The 18,441-nt window shown below is 38.3% G+C and overlaps 2 protein-coding genes across 2 annotated transcripts; both read right to left on the bottom strand.

The window, feature by feature from the left end:
• Positions 1-7,878: 7,878 nt before the first annotated feature.
• Positions 7,879-9,136, bottom strand: LOC104445228. The gene is made up of 2 exons (XM_010059051.3): positions 8,893-9,136; positions 7,879-8,574 (listed from the first exon to the last, which is right to left on the bottom strand). Exons 1-2 carry the CDS (start codon positions 9,058-9,060, stop codon positions 7,999-8,001), a joined length of 744 nt encoding a protein of 247 aa, XP_010057353.2. The 5' UTR covers positions 9,061-9,136; the 3' UTR covers positions 7,879-7,998.
• Positions 9,137-14,626: 5,490 nt separating this feature from the next.
• On the bottom strand, positions 14,627-15,855 carry LOC104445227. The gene is made up of 2 exons (XM_010059050.3): positions 15,653-15,855; positions 14,627-15,332 (listed from the first exon to the last, which is right to left on the bottom strand). The coding sequence occupies exons 1-2, from the start codon at positions 15,818-15,820 to the stop codon at positions 14,760-14,762; spliced, it is 741 nt and encodes a 246-aa protein (XP_010057352.2). The 5' UTR covers positions 15,821-15,855; the 3' UTR covers positions 14,627-14,759.
• Positions 15,856-18,441: the final 2,586 nt, after the last annotated feature.

Raw genomic sequence — 18,441 nt, 5'->3', positions numbered from 1 at the left:
AATTAGGTCATAATGACCCTGAAATATAGCATCAGTGAACAAGGCAAGAGTAAACCAATTAGGAGAGGACATTAGGCATCATAGAGGGCTTATGTGTCCCCTAGGCACCTAGGCAATAACGAGCCTAAAATGAGCCTCGGAGAATAAGTAAATAGATGGACCACTCATAATTAAAGACAAATGAACATAGGCACCAACTAAAGATGTTAGATAGCCTAACTTGTCTCTTTAGCCTAATCATGAGTTTGCACTAATAATTAAGGAGGGGAAGGCCTATAAATAGGAGGAGGCATCCTTGTATTTTGAGGTTTGGTCATTCTCTCCTTTTCTCTCTCTTCTCCTCCACACCCTCCTCCACCAAGTCACCCAAGAGCCAACTAGTCACCAAAGAAGCATCTCGGAGCTAGGTTCAAGCTATACTAAGTAGACTTACTAAATCTTGATTAGGGTGTTGTGTTATGTTGGTTGAGCAAGACGTGTTCTTGATCGTGCTTGTGATGCATGTGTTAATTGTTGATTGAGTTTATGTGGCGTATTCATGTTCCATGTTTTGCTCATTTAAGATTTTGTATGGTTTGCTCATGAATTGGAATCTATGAATGGAAACATGCCCCGAGTCATGGATAAGTCTAGCTTGGTTCAAATCAGCATCAAGGTATGTTGGAACAAACCTTGCTTGGTGGGTTGGTATTAAGGTGAGCCGATCCAAGCCTTGCTTGGCCTAGGTTGGTGCTTGGCCAATTGATTCAGGCCACAAAGCTTGTGCCTTGCACAACATGTTATGTAGTTATAGTACTATATAATATAACACGCACATACTTCCCTCCAATCCTGTATGTGTGGGCTAAGAGAAAAAATAATAAACTAGTTTGTTTGTTGTATAACATATGATTACTAAATGAAAGATTAGACCCGTCATCACATAATGTTGGTAGTGATGCCTCTTTCTGAAAAAGAGATGCCTAGTAGACTCCGGATGCTCGATGGATCTTGGATGCCCGATGGACTCCGGATGCCCGATGAATTTCAAATGCCCAATTATGTTTGGATGATAGCTATCACCCTTGGATCAAGAGATGTTGTTCGGAGTATTCCGAAAGAACCATAAGAACAGCTATGTTAATAAATGAGCCCCTTTTGTGCATTTTTTTTTTTTTTTTGTGATTATTTTAATTGTTCGAGCATCAGAGGTAAACGAAATTCTTGTCATATATATGGTTGAGTTGTTGGAATATATTTTATTATTGATCTTCCATTGACATTGTTGCGGTTATGTTCACGTATCTTGTTGACGGCGAGGCATCCTTCTAACTGAAGTTTAGTGGATTTACTTACTAAGTCCCCCAACTCAATTATCTTCCAAACTTGTAGGCATTGAAGTCTTACACCAATTTTGGGAACTACAGTCACACTAGAGGCAATAAGGTTACCCTAGCCGTTAACGTAGAAAACGAATTTATAAGTAGAACGGCCCGTAGAAAAGGGCTTGTAAAATATACTAACGCAATATAAGCGGTGTGTTTGCAAATGGTTGTTTTTCCTAGCTGCTGCTGTTGTATGGGTATATGCTTCTACATGCTCTTAATGAAAAGATAAAAAGAATCGGGACAGCAACGAGCCTAAGACATTACGAGAATAACTCATACTGCTCAAGACCCTAGAGATAGAGTTAGGGTCATTACACAGATCTGCTGCAAAATCAATATGGATAGCTCCTAAAGTGGTTCAAATCTGGAAGGAAGAGCAGCTAGCATCTACAAAAACAAGGATGGAGCTCTCTTCGATGTGTTTGTGAGCCGGATCATTGCCCCTTCTGCCCCAGTCGCCAAAACCCTAAAAATAAAGGAAGCCCTACTCTGGTTGAAAGGGAAGAGAAGCGCATGAACTAAACAAGACAGAAGCATAGTTGCACCTGCTCAGGGATGGCTTATTTATAGTCAATTTTATAACGGGTCAAGCAGTGCCAACATGGGCCGTTTAATCCATAGTCAAAGACTACCAATATCTACTGGGCCAGCTGAAGGACGTGATTCTTTGTTTTGAGCCGAGGATATATAATTAGGCGGCCAGTTGGCTGCCAAAACCCAGCGAGCTAGTTCTCTCCCAAAGAACTAGATTGCTAATCTCCCTAATTCCCTTTTGTTGATTTTATATACGGACATCGAAACCTTGTGTTTTTCTTCAAAGCATAGTTAGTAATGAAATATTGTTAATTTTGACCCAAAAAAAAATGTATTTCAATATTATTTTCTCAAATGAAAAATATGATATAAATACATTTACTAGCCTTAAACTTTTGATACCTATGAGACGTTTACCCTTTTTTTTTCTATTTAATTTTATCAATAAAATGTTCCTCTCTCCCATTTATTATATGGCCAAAAAATGAAGGTTAGTTGTTGGGGTCATATCAAAAGATGATTTTACAAGAAATGGTGGTCAAAATCTCAAAACAAAAGTTAATACGAAAGTTTCATTGACAATCAATTAAGCCCCATTGCTGACTTAATCATTAACCACAAATTAAGATTTTTTTTTCTTTTGTTTATCTCATGCAGGAAGGCTTCAATCTAGGAGGGAAAGGACAAAAATTCAAAGTAAAAGGGAAAGCACTCTAAATATATCCGTAAAAAGAAAAATGTCAAGTGTCAAACCTAGAAAGAAAAGGCACTCCTAAAATATCCCTAAAAGGAACTCTCTTGGTTTAGTTTAACATCCATCGCACTAATTATTGATCATTATGTGCTAAACTATATTCAAAATTATGCATAAGATGAAAAAGAATGTCGAGATGTTGTTATGGATACTTGGGCTGGAACATTCCAAGATCAAAAAAGTTTGACACAGAAAATCCAGCAAGTAACAGAGGGACTAGCTAAATGGAGCAAACAGAAATTTTCCAACGCATCATGTCAAATTAAAGCACTCAAGAAGCACCTAACGGAAGTAACAAACAGCAACCCTAGAGAAACCAGCAAAGCAGAAATCCAGATGTTAAAGGCAAACATTGATCAACTATGGAGGCAGGAAGAGATGTACTGGGGATTAAGGTCCGGAATCAACTGGCTTCAATGGGGAGATAAAAATACAAAATACTTCCATGCCACTACAATTCAGAGGAGGCAACGAAACAAAATTACAATGCTGAAGGTTGATGAACATAATTGGAGTTGGGACTCCACGGTGCTCAAACAACACATTAAGGACTACTATCGAACTCTATATGATTCGGTGGGATCAAGGAATCTCCAGCCTATATTAAATCAATGCCCAACAGTCGTCACAACGGAGATGAATGAAGATTTGATGGCTGATATATCTGAGGAGGAGGTTAAAGAGGATGTTTTCCAACTAGGTTCCCTAAAGTCTCCAGGACCAGACGGTCTAAATGGGCAATTCTACCAGCACTTACGGGAGGATATTAAAATGGATGTCGTGCTTATGGTCCAGGAATTTTTTCAGTCAGGTAATCTTGATCCCATTCTCAACAAGACATACATTGCTCTAATACCCAAAGTTAAAAATCCAGAGAATATAAGCCAGTTCAGACCCATCAGCTTATGCAACTTCAGTTATAAAATCATATCGAAAGTAATGGCAAATAGATTGAAACGATGGCTTCCATAGATCATTTCACATGAACAAAGTGCTTTTGTTCAAGGTAGACAAATTCAGGATAATATCCTAATTGTTCAAGAAGTGTTGCATCAAATGAGAATCAAGAAGAGGAAAAAGAAATTTCAGGCGATATTGAAGCTGGACATGCAAAAAGCATACGACAGAGTGGAATGGGATTTTCTTCAGTCCAGCATGCTAAAGATGGGTTTTTCTAACCAGTGGGTTCATTTGATTATGCAATGTGTGTCAATAGTTTCTTTCAATGTGAAAGTTAATGGAGAGCCAACAAAATATTTTATTCCTACACGTGGAATTAGACAAGGCGACCCCCTATCCCCCTACGTATTCATATTGATAGCCAATGTACTCTCATGGATGCTACACAAAGCCCTAGAAGACGGATGTATTAAAGGAATCAAACTAAACAGGTATTGTCCTACACTATCTCACCTCCTTTTTGTAGATGATGCTATCTTTTTTATGGATGGGACTGTTAGAGAATGTCAAAGTTTGGTGGCTGTCCTAAATCAATATTGCTATGTGACGGGGCAAGCAATTAATCTGAATAAATCAGGTATGTTCTTCAGTAATAGCTGTCCACATGAGTTGAAAAGGAATATGACCCAAGAAATGAGAGTTCCAAACATTGACAAAGTAGGAAAATACCTTGGTATACCGTCAGATTGGGGACAAACAAAAAAAGACATGTTTGCATGGATCTTGGTAAGAGTAGACATGAAGCTAGCGGGATGGAAAGAAAAATATCTATCTAAAGTTGGGAAAGAAATTTTGATCAAAACTGTTGTGCAAGCATTGCCACAATATGCAATGGCAATATTCAAGATACCTGTATCGGTTTGTCGAGCGATTGAAAAAAGAATTGCAGCATTCTAGTGAAGGCAAAATGAAGCCAAGAACAGCACGCACTGGAGGAAATGGGAGGTTCTAAAGTCTAGGAAAGATAGGGGAGGTTTAGGTTTTAAAGATTTAATCACTTTTAATAAAGCTTTGTTGGGAAAGCAGGCGTGGCGGTTATCCCAATCACCTTTAGCTTTATGGAGCCAAATCCTGAAAGGCATATACTTTCCTAATGGAGATTTATGGAGAGCAAATAGAGGTCAAAGACCATCTTGGGGATGGCAGAGTATCCTAATGGGACGTGAAGTCATTGCACCAGACCTAAGATGGATTGTGGGAGACGGGAAATCCATTAATATTCACCAAGATCATTGGCTATCACAAGGAGTAATAGGAGGCCCAGAAAACAGAGAAGATCCTACAACAGTGGTTGAATTAATTGATGAGGAAAGGAAGGAATGGAAAGAAACGATGTTAAACCGGATGTTTGAAAGAAGAATCGTAAATGAAATCCTGTCTATCCCTATCGCTATGCAGCCAAAGGAAGACAAGTTGATTTGGACAGGCAACAAAAATGGGACTTATACCGTTAAAAGTGGTTATAACAGCATGCACAACAAGTCCCTACAACAGGACAACAACAGAGCATCATCCTCGTACCAGCCTCCTTCTGCCCTATGGACTAGGCTATGGAAATTATCAATCCCCCCCAAACTGAAAATATTTCTGTGGAGCCTATGCCAGGATGCAATACCAACATAAGAAAAACTCTACCAGAGGAAGATTTTACCTGACCTGCTATGCCCCTTTGTTCTAAACACCCTGAGACAGTCGAGCACATCTTCTTTCACTGCGAAACAGCACACAAAATATGGTCAAATCATCAACTTAATCTCAGCCACAGTACAAGCACGGCTGCCAGAAAGGACAAATGGTTGGCGGAATTTTTAGAGGCAAAAATACACTCACCTGATGAAGAAATAGTCGCGGAGATGCTTTGGCAAATCTGGAAAAACAGGAACAACTTTGTTTTTCGGAACAAGAAGGCGCAACCGGAGGCTCTAATTGAAAGTGCCCTAGCACAAAATCAGAATTATCAGCGCTGGAATCCGCGCAAACGCAAAGAAATGAGAGATATGGCGACATCACCTGTGAAATGGAAAGTGCCGGAAGACCCAGATCTGAAATTGAACGTGGACAGCTCGTGGGTGGAAGAAGATGAGCAAAGCTCGATTGCGGGCATCCTTTGAGACTCCAAAGGCATTATTGTAAATGGATTCGCCAAAAAAACTCACGCGTCTTCGTCCTTGCAGGCGAAAACCCTAGCCCTGCTTCACGGGCTGCTCCTGCTGAAACAGAGAGAAGAACTTCACGCGAACACAGCACACAAACTGAACTGGAGTGTACTTTGCGAAAGTGATTGTCGCACGTTGGTTGACTCTGTGCTGGGCCGTGAAGAAGCGCCATGGGCTGTGAAGGAACAAGTACAGGTATGCAAACAACTCTTGGCCCAACTGACCAAAGCAAATCTCGCATTCTGTCCGAGAGAGGCTAACCATGCCTTTGATTGGGTAGAAAAGGCAAAACGCCTTGATTTTCTTCCTTCCAAGTGGCAGCGTGAACCCCCCACCCCCTTTGGACTATATTATGTTTTGACTCTAGCTTATCTTTTCCATGTAAAGATCATCGTTTTCAATGAATGAAAGCAGCTAATTATCGACCAAAAAAAAAAAAAACTCGTCAATCAATTAAATACTCAACCAATTGAGAGCAAAATTGATGATGTAACAGTAATTTGTCTGTAATTTATCAAATTATTGTTGAACGTCACTATATCTACTTTTTGCCTATAAAGCTTGTACAAAAGTTTGAGGGGGCAAAATCACGCTCAAATTTAGAAAAATTCCTCGGCCCGTTGGTCTGGTTGGTCTGAATTCAACCTTGCAAATTGCTTCACAAACCTAACCACCAAATAGAGTCATCAGAATGAATAATTGATCTAATAGAGTTCTCTTACACATAGCCAAGCTTGTAAAGAAAAAAAAATCACCTGTTGAATAAATGAAATCACTAGAAACGAAAAATGCAAATATATTTGTTAAATAATATGTTTTGCATACATGGTTGGCACATTTCCAATAACATAAACTTTTGTGAGAAAACGGTTTGTTCTATAGTTGCTCAGACCTGGCCTTTGAAATAAATATCCCATCAGCGGTGAAACGTCCTCACTAAATCAACATTCGCATTGAAAAAAAATTATTGCTTTGAAAAAAGAAAAAATTTGGGGGGGTGGGGGGAGTTTATTAGGTGGGAGAAATCGAGGATGAATTTGCAAAATGAAACATCGCTATGACATCACTTTCTTCGACGTTGTACACAGCACCTAACTTGGTCAAAAGTGCGTGGAGTTCACTATCTCTTGCGCATAGCAAACGAAGGGCGAAGATATAATAGACAGAGATGCGTGTATTATATAATTGCTCTGGTTGAATTTGAAAAGTTAGATAGATAGGTTTTATACAATGGACTGGCTATTGGGGAGACTCCTGAGAAGAATTTTTTGCCTCACTAACTTGGAGAAGAGTCAGACTTTGACAGATTAGCTCGTGTATTTAATTCGCATGAGACCACCGCATCAAGAGTATGTTGACCATATCATATAAAGTTGACCATATATGCTAGTATGCTAGAAGCTTCTTAACTAGAAGTCCCGACAAACTAATAAAACAAATTTAGAATAGAAAAACAACAGATTAGTTTTCTAATATGCATGGTTAATTTTAATTATCAGTAGAGGGAATGTCATTATGCTTAATCCTTATGATAGAAACTGTAATAAATGTGGTTGTAATCCCCCACCCACTCCCAACCCCAACCGCAGTCAACGGTGGCGAAAGATTAGATTTGTTCCCGGAAAATATAGAAAACGTACCCCTCAATTTAGACCCCAATGACCTATCTTTATTTTTGGAAAACCATTCATATATATCTGGGCAAAGCTCCATATTGAAATAAGCAAATTGTCCCTCCTTGTAAATTCATTTTAACATCTTGTTTAAGGTTTGGATTGTTTGGCTAGTAGTCGGTTTTGATTATTTTGGATGAACGTAAAAGTTAAAAGATTATTAATGGTCAATTTTGGAAAGACTACATTTCATAAATTGGGAAAATATGAAGGTACAAATTGGTTTCCAAAGGTAAAGCCTAGATCTTTGGTTTTGTGAACAATCGCTGACTAAACAATATGTGAATGGTTTCTATAGAGATTGTAGGAGCACTCGTGTTTATATCGGGAGGTTTTAGTAATTCTACCGATATTGAGGACGTTCCACCATATACTCCTTGACACGAGGACCGATTGAAAAAATGACATATGATAATATAAACTATAGAGTCCCTTTCCAAGCTTATTTCCGGTATTTAATTCAAATCGATACACTTTGCAATTGCCTATCTACGTCGAGAAAAATCAAACCCTGTGTTTTTCTTCCTAGATGTACTCAAACAAATCAGGCCTGGTCAATTCTGATGTGAAGGCATGCGAATGGCCATTGCGATCTCAGAGACTCTTTGCTCCACCTTCTTGATCACTTCCCCTCCATCAAACTCGTGCTCAATTAATGGAGACGTGTTGGAGTCGAGGTAGTGCAAGAACAGGACCATGAAAATGGAGCAAGCAAACATGGGTATTGGTCCGAAGAACCAGAGAAGCAAGTTAAGAGCAAAGTACAGTGCCCTGAGCCCCACGGACCAGAAATCGCCGCCTCGGATGACGGCCAACTCAACGCTCTTCGGTGGGATGCTCGCGCTCGGCGTGCTGATCAGGTAATTGGCGTGGACAAAATGCCGGGCTGACTGGATGAAGCATGAGAAGGCGAGGAGGAAGCAAATGAGGAGGCTGATGTACTTGATGGACAGTGTGGTAGGCCGGGTGTCGCCATAGACAAGGTCGCTCACGAAGAAGTTGTTGTTGGTGTTGCTGATCCAGGCACCAATCAGGGAGCAGAGGGTGAGCGAGACACTTGCCAGAAACGTCGCCGCCGATATGTTGGAGGAGATCACCGTGAGGCACGTGCCAAGGTCCCTCCTCTCAGCCTGCAAGATCACACTGTGTTAATAATTTGAGCTTCGATTGATCAGAAGTAGCACAGAAACAGCAGAAGCAACCGAATTGATCAAGCTGCGGCTCTTTTGGCAATGACCCTTTTCGTGAATTTCGCACGAAGCTGAGTGCGACCATTTACTCAATAAGGTCGACCAGTCAGAGGATGGCGCAGATGACCGTTTATAGTTTTTGACAGTCGGATGTGTGGGAATTAAGGGAGTTGGAATTCGATTGCGCTCTCAGCCAATCACTAATTGATCAGGGAAAGTAGAGGGACTAAAATTAAACTGAAAGGATAGAGATTTGACCTGCATGATAGCCCGAACCCAGAATCGCTTGTTGAAGTTCTCAAACCCCATGCAAGTTGTGTGAGGCTGATGAAGGTATCTGTAGAGGAGTTGGAGATGGTACACGAACATGATGAGCAAGCCACTCGGAACCAGCAACACATCCAGATCTTTCTTCACAAAGCCCATTTTTCGGCTTCTGTGTCTCTGTGAGAGAGAGAGAGAGAGAGAGAGAGAGAGAGAGAGAGAGTGGTTGATAAGGTGTTTGCTTAGAAAATATCGGTGATTAAAGAGCCGAATTCTTGGGGAGTAGATGAGGGATTAGGGGGTTGTTTAAAATAGCTTTTAATGACACCATTGACTTCTATTCCTAGGCGGCTTGTTTATGCAAATGGCAATTTTTTAAAGCATTTATGTGTGAAATTCATGTTGGAATTCCAAGTCGACGATGGTAGACACGCGGGAAGACCACGTGAACTTCAAGATTCAAGATTCTTTCCAAGATGCACAACCTAGTTTGTCGCTTGCCTTGGAGAGAAGGGGCTTGGCAACGTGTTTTCCGAAAAGTTTTTACGGTTATCGATAATATTGGAGGTCGAGGTTAAACTTACATCATAACGGTCTTTGCATATACGCATGTTCTGGTTGCAGAATTGGACCTAAAATATGGTGATTTATAAGGCAATACTTCACAATTTCAGTCATAACATCAAAATTAATGTTACTTGCGTCTTAAACATAAATGTGATTTTTTCTTCACTTAATATAGCCCTAGCGTTGTAATTGTTTTACTTTATAATGAAATGCTTTAGCTAGTTTTTAATTCGTAACATTACTAAACCTTCCGGAAGGTGGTGAGATCAAGAAAAGTAGGCTCGGCAGCCCATCTAGATCGGTCACATCCTCATGCGCAAAATTCAGCTTAATTATCATATAACATTAAGCAGAGCGAGTCTTTTTCTTCAATTAATTTTTTGTCATCAAGCAAATTATGAATGTGAATTCATATATCTAGCTGATCATGACTTGGACTATGAGGTGAGAGGGGACCAGACAGAACCCAAAGACGAAGAATATACTTATTTCAGCTTCCTGTTATAGACTTTATTCAAATGCAATGAAACATTCCATTCCATTCTAATGTCCTTATTGAAGAAACTCAAGTCGATGAAGCGTTACTTTTTATTGATATGTTATGCAATATATAAAGAGATATTATCAGGTGAAAGTTAAAGATAAAAGATCACATTTTTATCTACAAGGAAGTTGAATAAAAAACAAATCAAAAAAGATTTCCAAATGATCAACTTGTTGATACTTTGCTCAATTTATTATCTTCATACTAATTTGTAGAAGATTTTGCATGATCTCCAAATGATGAACTGTTGATATTTTGCTTGATTTGTTATCTTTATATTGATTTGTAGAAAATTATGCACTGCAAACATTCTTATTTGTTCCCTTTTGATTTGCTATTTCAATACTTATCTCCATTATGTGTTTTGTTCAGAAGAAGCCTTCTTATATGGAGGCCTGATCTTTTTAATTTTGATTCATATCAATACGGATAGCGTCCAAAATATGACTGAATAATCAATCTTGTCTTCATCATATGGATTGTTCTGAAGAAGCCTTCTTACTGTTGCAAAATTTTAGACAAGTAATGTTTTGTATTCCTTTTTCCGTTCCACGTATTGGAGCGCTAATCTATGCTGCAACTAACCTAGGGCTAGAAATGAGATCTTACTAGTGAGGCTAATAAGGTTGTGCTAGAGCTTAAATAACAAGGTGCCATTTTCTCTAGTGAGGAAGCGAACTTGACAGAAAGGATTATATGTGTTGCAAATCGAGTTAGAACTCATCGAGTCATTTAAAACATCAGCAATTCGAATATCTTTGGGTTTTTGCTACACTGTTTATATGGTAAAACAAATTATGCAAGAATTGACTAGGATGAAGAAGATAATAGGTCACTCCTTGGGACATGCAACAAGGAAGGGGTTTTCCCCTTTTGTAAAATCCCTTTGATAGAGCGGGACTGCCCTATTTTTGACTCATCTAAATAGATGGAATAATTGATAGTGGCAAGCATTAGGTTCAATTTAATCCAGAGACAAGAATGAAACGACAAAAATTAGGGAGAATTGGTTCCTGGTTCCAAGACTATAACTATTGTTTCAGTCCTCTTCCCCATTACTTAGAAAAAGAGCCACCGGTTTAGGTACAAGATAACCTACTGCCTCGATTCTACTAGAGAACCAGTCTGATTCTTGAGTCAAACTATTCTTTTAAAAAAAGAGTTTTGGCACACATGGGAATCAAAATATGGTCTTCATGATGAAGAAACAAAAATAATAACATTTTACCAATGTATATTTTTGTAGTGAAATCATATAATCTTAGTATTTTTTTATAAAAATTTGAATTTTTTTGGACAAACAAAAATTGAACCCCTAAGATCAGTTCCAAATCTTTTGGAATTAAGAGTCGCAAGATCGATCCCCAATTGTAGGCTCGGAACTGATCCAACTGTGGCCAACTCCAGTAACTGAGGTGAGTGTGAACTAGGCCAAAGACAATCTGACCATAAGATCGATTACGGAAAGGAAAGTCAATAGCTTTTTGAACAAAATGCGGTACAATCTAGAAGACGATTGCACTGCCGTTTAAAATTTGGAGATCTGAATCTCGATTGAACTACTTCACCGTATGTCAACGAAAACTAGTACATGTAGAGTTTTCAAGCGATTTATAAGAAAATTTACAATTCTGGGGAGCCACGATTTGGAAAACGAGACGGGAAGATCACGCAGCAGCCGAAGACGGAGGAAATCTCATACAAGTTTCCAATTCCTGACTTTTTGTTCAGTTCTCTTTTTCATTTTCTTTTTCCAAATTTTCCGCCATTGACTATTCAAATAAGGCGAGAATATTTTACTCCACTCTAACGTATTGGCCAAGCTCAAGACTTCCGATATCATCGATCAAACTATTACTTTTTTTTTCCTTTTTTTTCCAGGATGATAAGCTTTAATAATATCCACCTTAAAGTCTAAAATATGGAAGATAGTGTAATTACGAAATCTCATAAATAGTATCGAAAGAATAATGAAAAGTTGGAGTAAATTTAACAAACTGAAAATTTAGAGATAAATTACACAATTTTACACCATGTCCTTGGGGACTGGATTGCATTTTTCATAATTTTATACTGTATTCTGAAATCTTTTGAAATCCAAGCTGAGACTAGTGCTCGTTTATTTAGGATGATGGTAATATTTTTTTGATAGACATTAGCAGAGTATAAAAGCATAGTCTAACAAATAGCAACTCTAAAACTTTAATCTCCTTTTCATTCTCTAAAAGACAACCTTTTGATATTTTGTCTTCATCGAGGTGGCCTTTCCGAGCCATAATGGCTCATAATGCAAGGAAAATATATATATATATATATATATATATATATATATATTTGTGACTTGATGGCTTATTAAAACTAGCCACCGAAACCATTTTACTGACCTTAAATCCTTCCAACCCCCGTTCCATTGGTTGCTGCCATTTCCATTTACTATTTCTGCTAATTCTTCCTCAATTTCCTCCACAATCATTCTAGACAGGCTGGTAGTTCTTTTAACAATTTGCACTGTCTGAGTGGTGTTTACTGGGATCTTAGCAATTGTTTCATCATCTTCAGCTGTATCATTATATTTTCAATAGAAAGCTTGCCAAAAAGGGCTGGCCTCATGATCTTCAGCTCTTGACAGTTGGCCAAAATAAATTTCATCCTCTGACGCTAGCTTAGCTTTATCAAAGGGTATTTCTTCACAAAACATTGCATAATAAATAACCCCACAAAGAACAGTCATGGGGCGGTCTTTCATATTTAAAGTCCAGCCAGAGTTTCCTTCCTTCCGGACTTCAAAGGTATCTCCAGTTTGATCTCGATTTTGGCGCTGCCGATTGTATCTGTTGCATCTCCTTTAACATCAACTCTAATGTTGCAAAATCTGCCAATTTTGGCAGTTCATGACAAACGGAGGTAGACGAGGGGGTGTGGCGTTGATTGTTCGGTTTGCAAAAGAGCAGGGGCTACTCTAGAGTACCCAATTTTCTTCCCCTTCTGATCTGAAAAGCAAATAGTCCTCCAACCTTTCTTGACTGTATTCTAGAATGCTTGGAAATTCATGCTCCGATTTAAGTGGAGTTTACCAAAAAGCGAAAGGCAACATTTTCTTTTTGTTCATTTGAACTACACCATCATAATTGCAATTTCGTTTTCTGACTAAAGCTTGCCTGACTTTTGCAGAGGGAGACCAGACGGATATCAGAGCCCACGTCTTCCTCCATTCGAATCTTTCAGAGAGAGAAATCCGGCGAGGAAAAGGCAAAATCCTTTGAAAAGGAGGAGCACGGGGATAACAGAACAAGAAAGAAGGGGCGGCTCCGGGGGTTCATGAAACCTGTCGCCATGAGGGTAGAGGGTAGTTCTCCGAAAGAGAGCTTTTTCAAAGGTGAGATTCATTATGTTTAAAATTCCTTTTTCGTTCCGCACATTCGGAGAAATTAATCCATGCCACAACCAACCTTGGGTTAGATATGAAATCTCACTAGTGAGGCTAATAAGGTCATGCGAGAGCTTAATCAACTTGAGGTGCCATTTTTTCTAAGTGGGGGAGCGAACTTGACAAAAAGGACTAAATGTGTTTCATATCGAGTTAAAACCCGTCAAGTCAGTTTCGAAAGGCATTTTGAGTACCTGTGTATTTGCTACATTGCTTATATGGTAAAGCAAATGGTGCAAGAGTCGACTAAAAGGATAAAGATATAAGTTTTGGTTAAGTTACACCTTGGAACAAGCAACAAGAATGGGGTTAACCCCTTTTAGTGAAATCCCTAGATAAAGCGGGGATTGACTTTTTTTTATACGTCTAAGGAGATGGAGTAGTTGAAGTGGATGCAAACTAAACCAGACTTTCGATCTAGAGATAGAGAGAGAGAGAGAGAGACGTGAGAATTTGAAACGGCTTTTGTTTAGTTTTGTCCTCAAGTGAACTATATATGTATTCGACCAAAAAAAAGAACTAGATATGTATAGCTAACCACCAGTTCGAATATGAGACAGAGAAGATCAGACAGCAGCCAAAGATGGAGAATCCCATGTAAATATCCAATTCCTCACGTTTGTTTAGTTTTGTCCTTTTTTTCTTCGCTTTCGACGTTATCCAATCAAGGAGAAAACATCTCATTCCAGTATTATATATTGGGCAAGCTGAAGACTTCGGCAACGATCGAACCATCTTTTATATCGCCCACTTATAAGGCCTAATTCTAAATGGTGCTCGAGGTTGAGGAGCGTTTCACACTCATGAGCTTATTTGGTGCGTATGTGACTTTGATTTATATTTGGAATTTACATGATAAGCTTTTCATTACATGTGCAGTAACAAGCACTTTCGGCGGGGACAAAAGTGCAGGGATTTTTCAATATAGATGCTTCTATGCTCATTCAAATTTCTACTCGGATCCTGCTGAAAGCAGGTGCATCTTATGGTAGTCTTCGTATAAAGTCTCATATCCTATAAAGATCGATTTAACGGCTGAGATCTTTTACTTAGTGATCAATAGCCAAAGCAATCTATGAATGATCTCTTAAGAGATCGTTGAAGCACCAGTGTTTACATCAAGATTTTTTAGAATTCAACCAAAATTGAGGTCATTCCACCTTAAACTTTTGGAAAACAGGGCCAATCGAGAATATAAGAGCTGATTGTATAAACTGTAAAGTACCTTTCCTGTTTTTGAGTACAATTGATGCAGTTTATAGCAAAGGATTGCCTATCTACCTCAAGAAAGATTCTGACAGTGTTTTTTTCTTCCTGCCTGATCTAATTCTGATGAGAAGGCATGTGAATGGCCGTTGCCATCTCAGACAGTCTCTGCTCCACCTTCTTCACCACTTGCCTCCCATCAAACTCTTCAATCAACGGAGTGGAGCTCGAGTCGAGATAGTGCAAGAATAGGACCATGAAAATGGAGCAAACAAACATGGGTATTGGTCCGAAGAACCAGAAGAGCAAGTTCAGAGCAAAGTGCAGTGCCCTAATGCCAGCAGACCAGAAATCGCCGCCTCGGATAACAGCAACCTCGACCCTCTTCAGAGGGACGCTCAGGCTCGGCGTGCTGATCAGGTAGTTGGCGTGGACGAAGTGGCGGGCAGACTGGACGAAGCATGAGAAGGCGATGAGGAAGAAGAGTAGGAGGCTGACGTACTTGATGGAGACAGTGGTGGAGTCGGTGTCACCATAGACAAGGCCGCTCTCGAAGAAGTTGTTGGTGTTGTTGCTGATCCAAGCCCCGATCACGGAGCAGAGGGTGAGCGAGACAGAGGACAGGTACGTCGCTGCGGATATGTTCGAAGAGATCACTGAGACGCACGAGCCGATGTCCCTCCTCTCACCCTGCAAGATCACATTGTGTTGATAATTTGAGCTTTGATTGATCAGAAATGCCACAGAGACAGCACAAGCACCCGAATCGATCGAGTTTCAGCTCTTTTCACCATGACCCTTTTCGTGAATTTCACACAAACTGAGCGAGCGACCATTAATTCGATAAGGGTGATCGACAAGGGAACGGCACAGATCACAGTTTAGAGCTTTTGCTGGTCTGATGCGTGGGAATTGGGGGAGTGCGAGTTCGGCTGCGCTCTCGGGCAATCTTTAATTGATCAAAGAACGTACGGTGGATCAAAATAGAACTGGATGGAGAGAGATTAGACCTGCATGATGGCCTGAACCCAGAGGCGCTTGTTGTAGTTCTCAAAGCCCATGACAGTGGTGTGAGGCTGATGGAGGTATCTGTAGAGGAGGAACAGATGGTACCCGAACATAATCAGCAAGCCACTCGGAACCAACACCACATCGAGATCTTTCTTCTCAAACCCCATTCTTCTGCTTCTCTCTCCCTCGAGTGTTGCTCAGTGACTTGACAATCTCAGAGAGTGAGAGAGAGAGAGAGAGATAGGGGGATGATTAGTTGTATGCTTAGAAAAAATTGTTGACTAAAGAACTGATTTCTTGGGGAAAAAATCAGGGATTTCGGGGTCCAGATTAAGAAATAGTTATTTATGACACCATTGACTTCTAATCCTTGCAGCTTGCTTATGCAAATTGTTTAACTTTTCTTTTTTAAATATATGTGCAATCCATGTTGGACGCCCAATTCGATTAGATAGGAACACGGGAAACTCCGTCCGAGCATCCCAGCCCTTTTTCTGGTTCCCACGTCACCGTCCAATCATAACAACTTCCGAGAAGTCCTAGGATTGTAGTTGTCCTATTATATAATAATATGCTTTAGCTAGTTTTCAATTTGTATTAGTGGTAAACATTTCCAAAAGAGATAAGGTCAACGAAGACTATAGGACATTAAAAATATTATAACCTTTGTACAATGCTTATTGTGAAAATCACTTCAATGCAACTTCAATAAATAATTATCCGAAATATGACATGAAAATATTTTAATATTTTTTCCAATGGATGTGACAAAGTTCACTGAAAAGTGATCACTTGAGAGAATGACGATAATTAAATGATTAAGTAAAAGAGTGAGTGAGACAGTGAGCGAGTGCAAACAACGAGAAAGAGAGAGAGTTTAGGTAATAAACGGAGAGAGATGTGTCTATTTTTATAGAGAGAGATAATATTTAAAATATATGTCTTTGTTTTGCCATGAAGGGCCACTTCATTACCCATGTTGGACTTGTTTTCTACATAAAAAGTCACCTAGGGATAAAATTCTATTAAAAATGTTCCATAAGACCTTTTGTCCCAATTTATCACTCAAAGTACTCAAGTGGTCATTTTTCTTCCAATGTGACGAATAAGTGATTTGGTGAGAAATTTTGCCATTAAAGTAAGTGTAATATGAAAGTCATGATATAATTAATTTTCATTAGAATATACAAGGAAGCCCATATATAGTGGTCATGTCCCTGAATGCGCAAAACTCAGCCTAATTGTTACATCAAATTAAGCGGGGCAAGTCTTTTTTGCAATTAATTTGTATTGTCATCAAGTCAATTATAACTGTGAATTCATATACCTGACCATGACTTGGAATATGAGGTGGGAAAGGATCAGATGGAAGCCTAAGACTAACAATATTCTTATTTTAGCTTTTAGTTACAGACTTTATTCAAATACGACACAAAATTTCATTCCATTTTTACATCTTAGGGGGCAAGCCCGGGATTTGTGGGCATCATTGATCAAGCTAAGTTTTATACTTTTTTTGGGGGTCATGGATTGATCAGATACCCAATTCTTATCTAATAGTCGAGCAATTTATGGATCAATTGTCTATAGAATCCATTAAAAAAAAAAAAAAAAAAAAGATCGACAGCTTTTCAACACAATCAAACCCTTTCTTTTGTTGATATTTTATCATTATACTATTTCTTATCTTGATATTTTTTCCATATAAACTTCATGGAAGATATTAATTTTCGTTTATCGAAATTGATGAGATTTCACAGGTATTGTTAAAAAAAAAGTCTTATTTTAGACAATGTTTTGATTAAGTAAATTTCATCTTTTAAATTTTCACATTGGAGATTGAACTTGTGATTTGATTTGGGAAAATCTTTAGAGAGATTTTTTTTTTTTAAATGCATTCAATCATCCCATTACATGTATTTGTATATAAAGACAACTGATAAAAAAGGATTTCACAATGATATGTACAACAAAAGTGAAAGGATATAAACAAGTGATTGTGTTATTAAAAATTCTATCTCTAGATTCTACCTACCGATTAATCCATAACTTTGTTCAGTAACATACAAAAGAATTACATTTCATGAAAAAAAATTTATTTTCGAGAGAACCAATTTCTAAGACAGTAAAATCTAACAATGAAAATGAAAAGATAGTGCCTTTAACATACATGGGATGTCCATTCTAAACAATAACAAAATATGTGAAATTATTAATTAGGGTAACTAGATTCTACATAAAAATATAATAACTTTTAATAAAGGAAAATAAATAAATTTTGTGACACCACTTTAAATTGCAGTTGAATGATTGAAGATGATTTTGTCTTTTTGGTGAAAAGTAGGTGGATTTAGTACCAGAGCCCATCTTATTAGTCATTTTAACCCATTTGCAATCCTTTGCAAATATAATTATAATTATCAAATATAATTTACTAATAAAAAAACAAAAGATTTTAATGTCATTTCATGTCAAATTCACTTCTCTTTCCTTTTTGCTATGGGGGAATTCAAACTACATTAAATTAGTAAGGATTAATACCATAAAAATTTCAAATTGATCTTGTTATTGACACATTTACTCTAAACTAATTTTTTTTTTTTAAATCTCAAACTGTATCTCATGACACATTTATGCAACTTAATTTTCATTTGTCAAAAAACTTTCAAAATGAAACCCTTGACCCAAATCTACCCTCTATCCACAATTTTACATTAGATATGCAGGAATATTTGCTTTTGAGGTATCAATTTAGTTTTTTATGTGAGACAAAAATTAGTTCTTGATA

This window comes from Eucalyptus grandis, chromosome 5, assembly GCF_016545825.1.
Source record: "Eucalyptus grandis isolate ANBG69807.140 chromosome 5, ASM1654582v1, whole genome shotgun sequence".
Lineage (NCBI taxonomy): Eukaryota > Viridiplantae > Streptophyta > Magnoliopsida > Myrtales > Myrtaceae > Eucalyptus > Eucalyptus grandis.
Note: the sequence above shows the minus strand (reverse complement) of the source record. Positions and strands in the feature narration are given on the sequence as shown.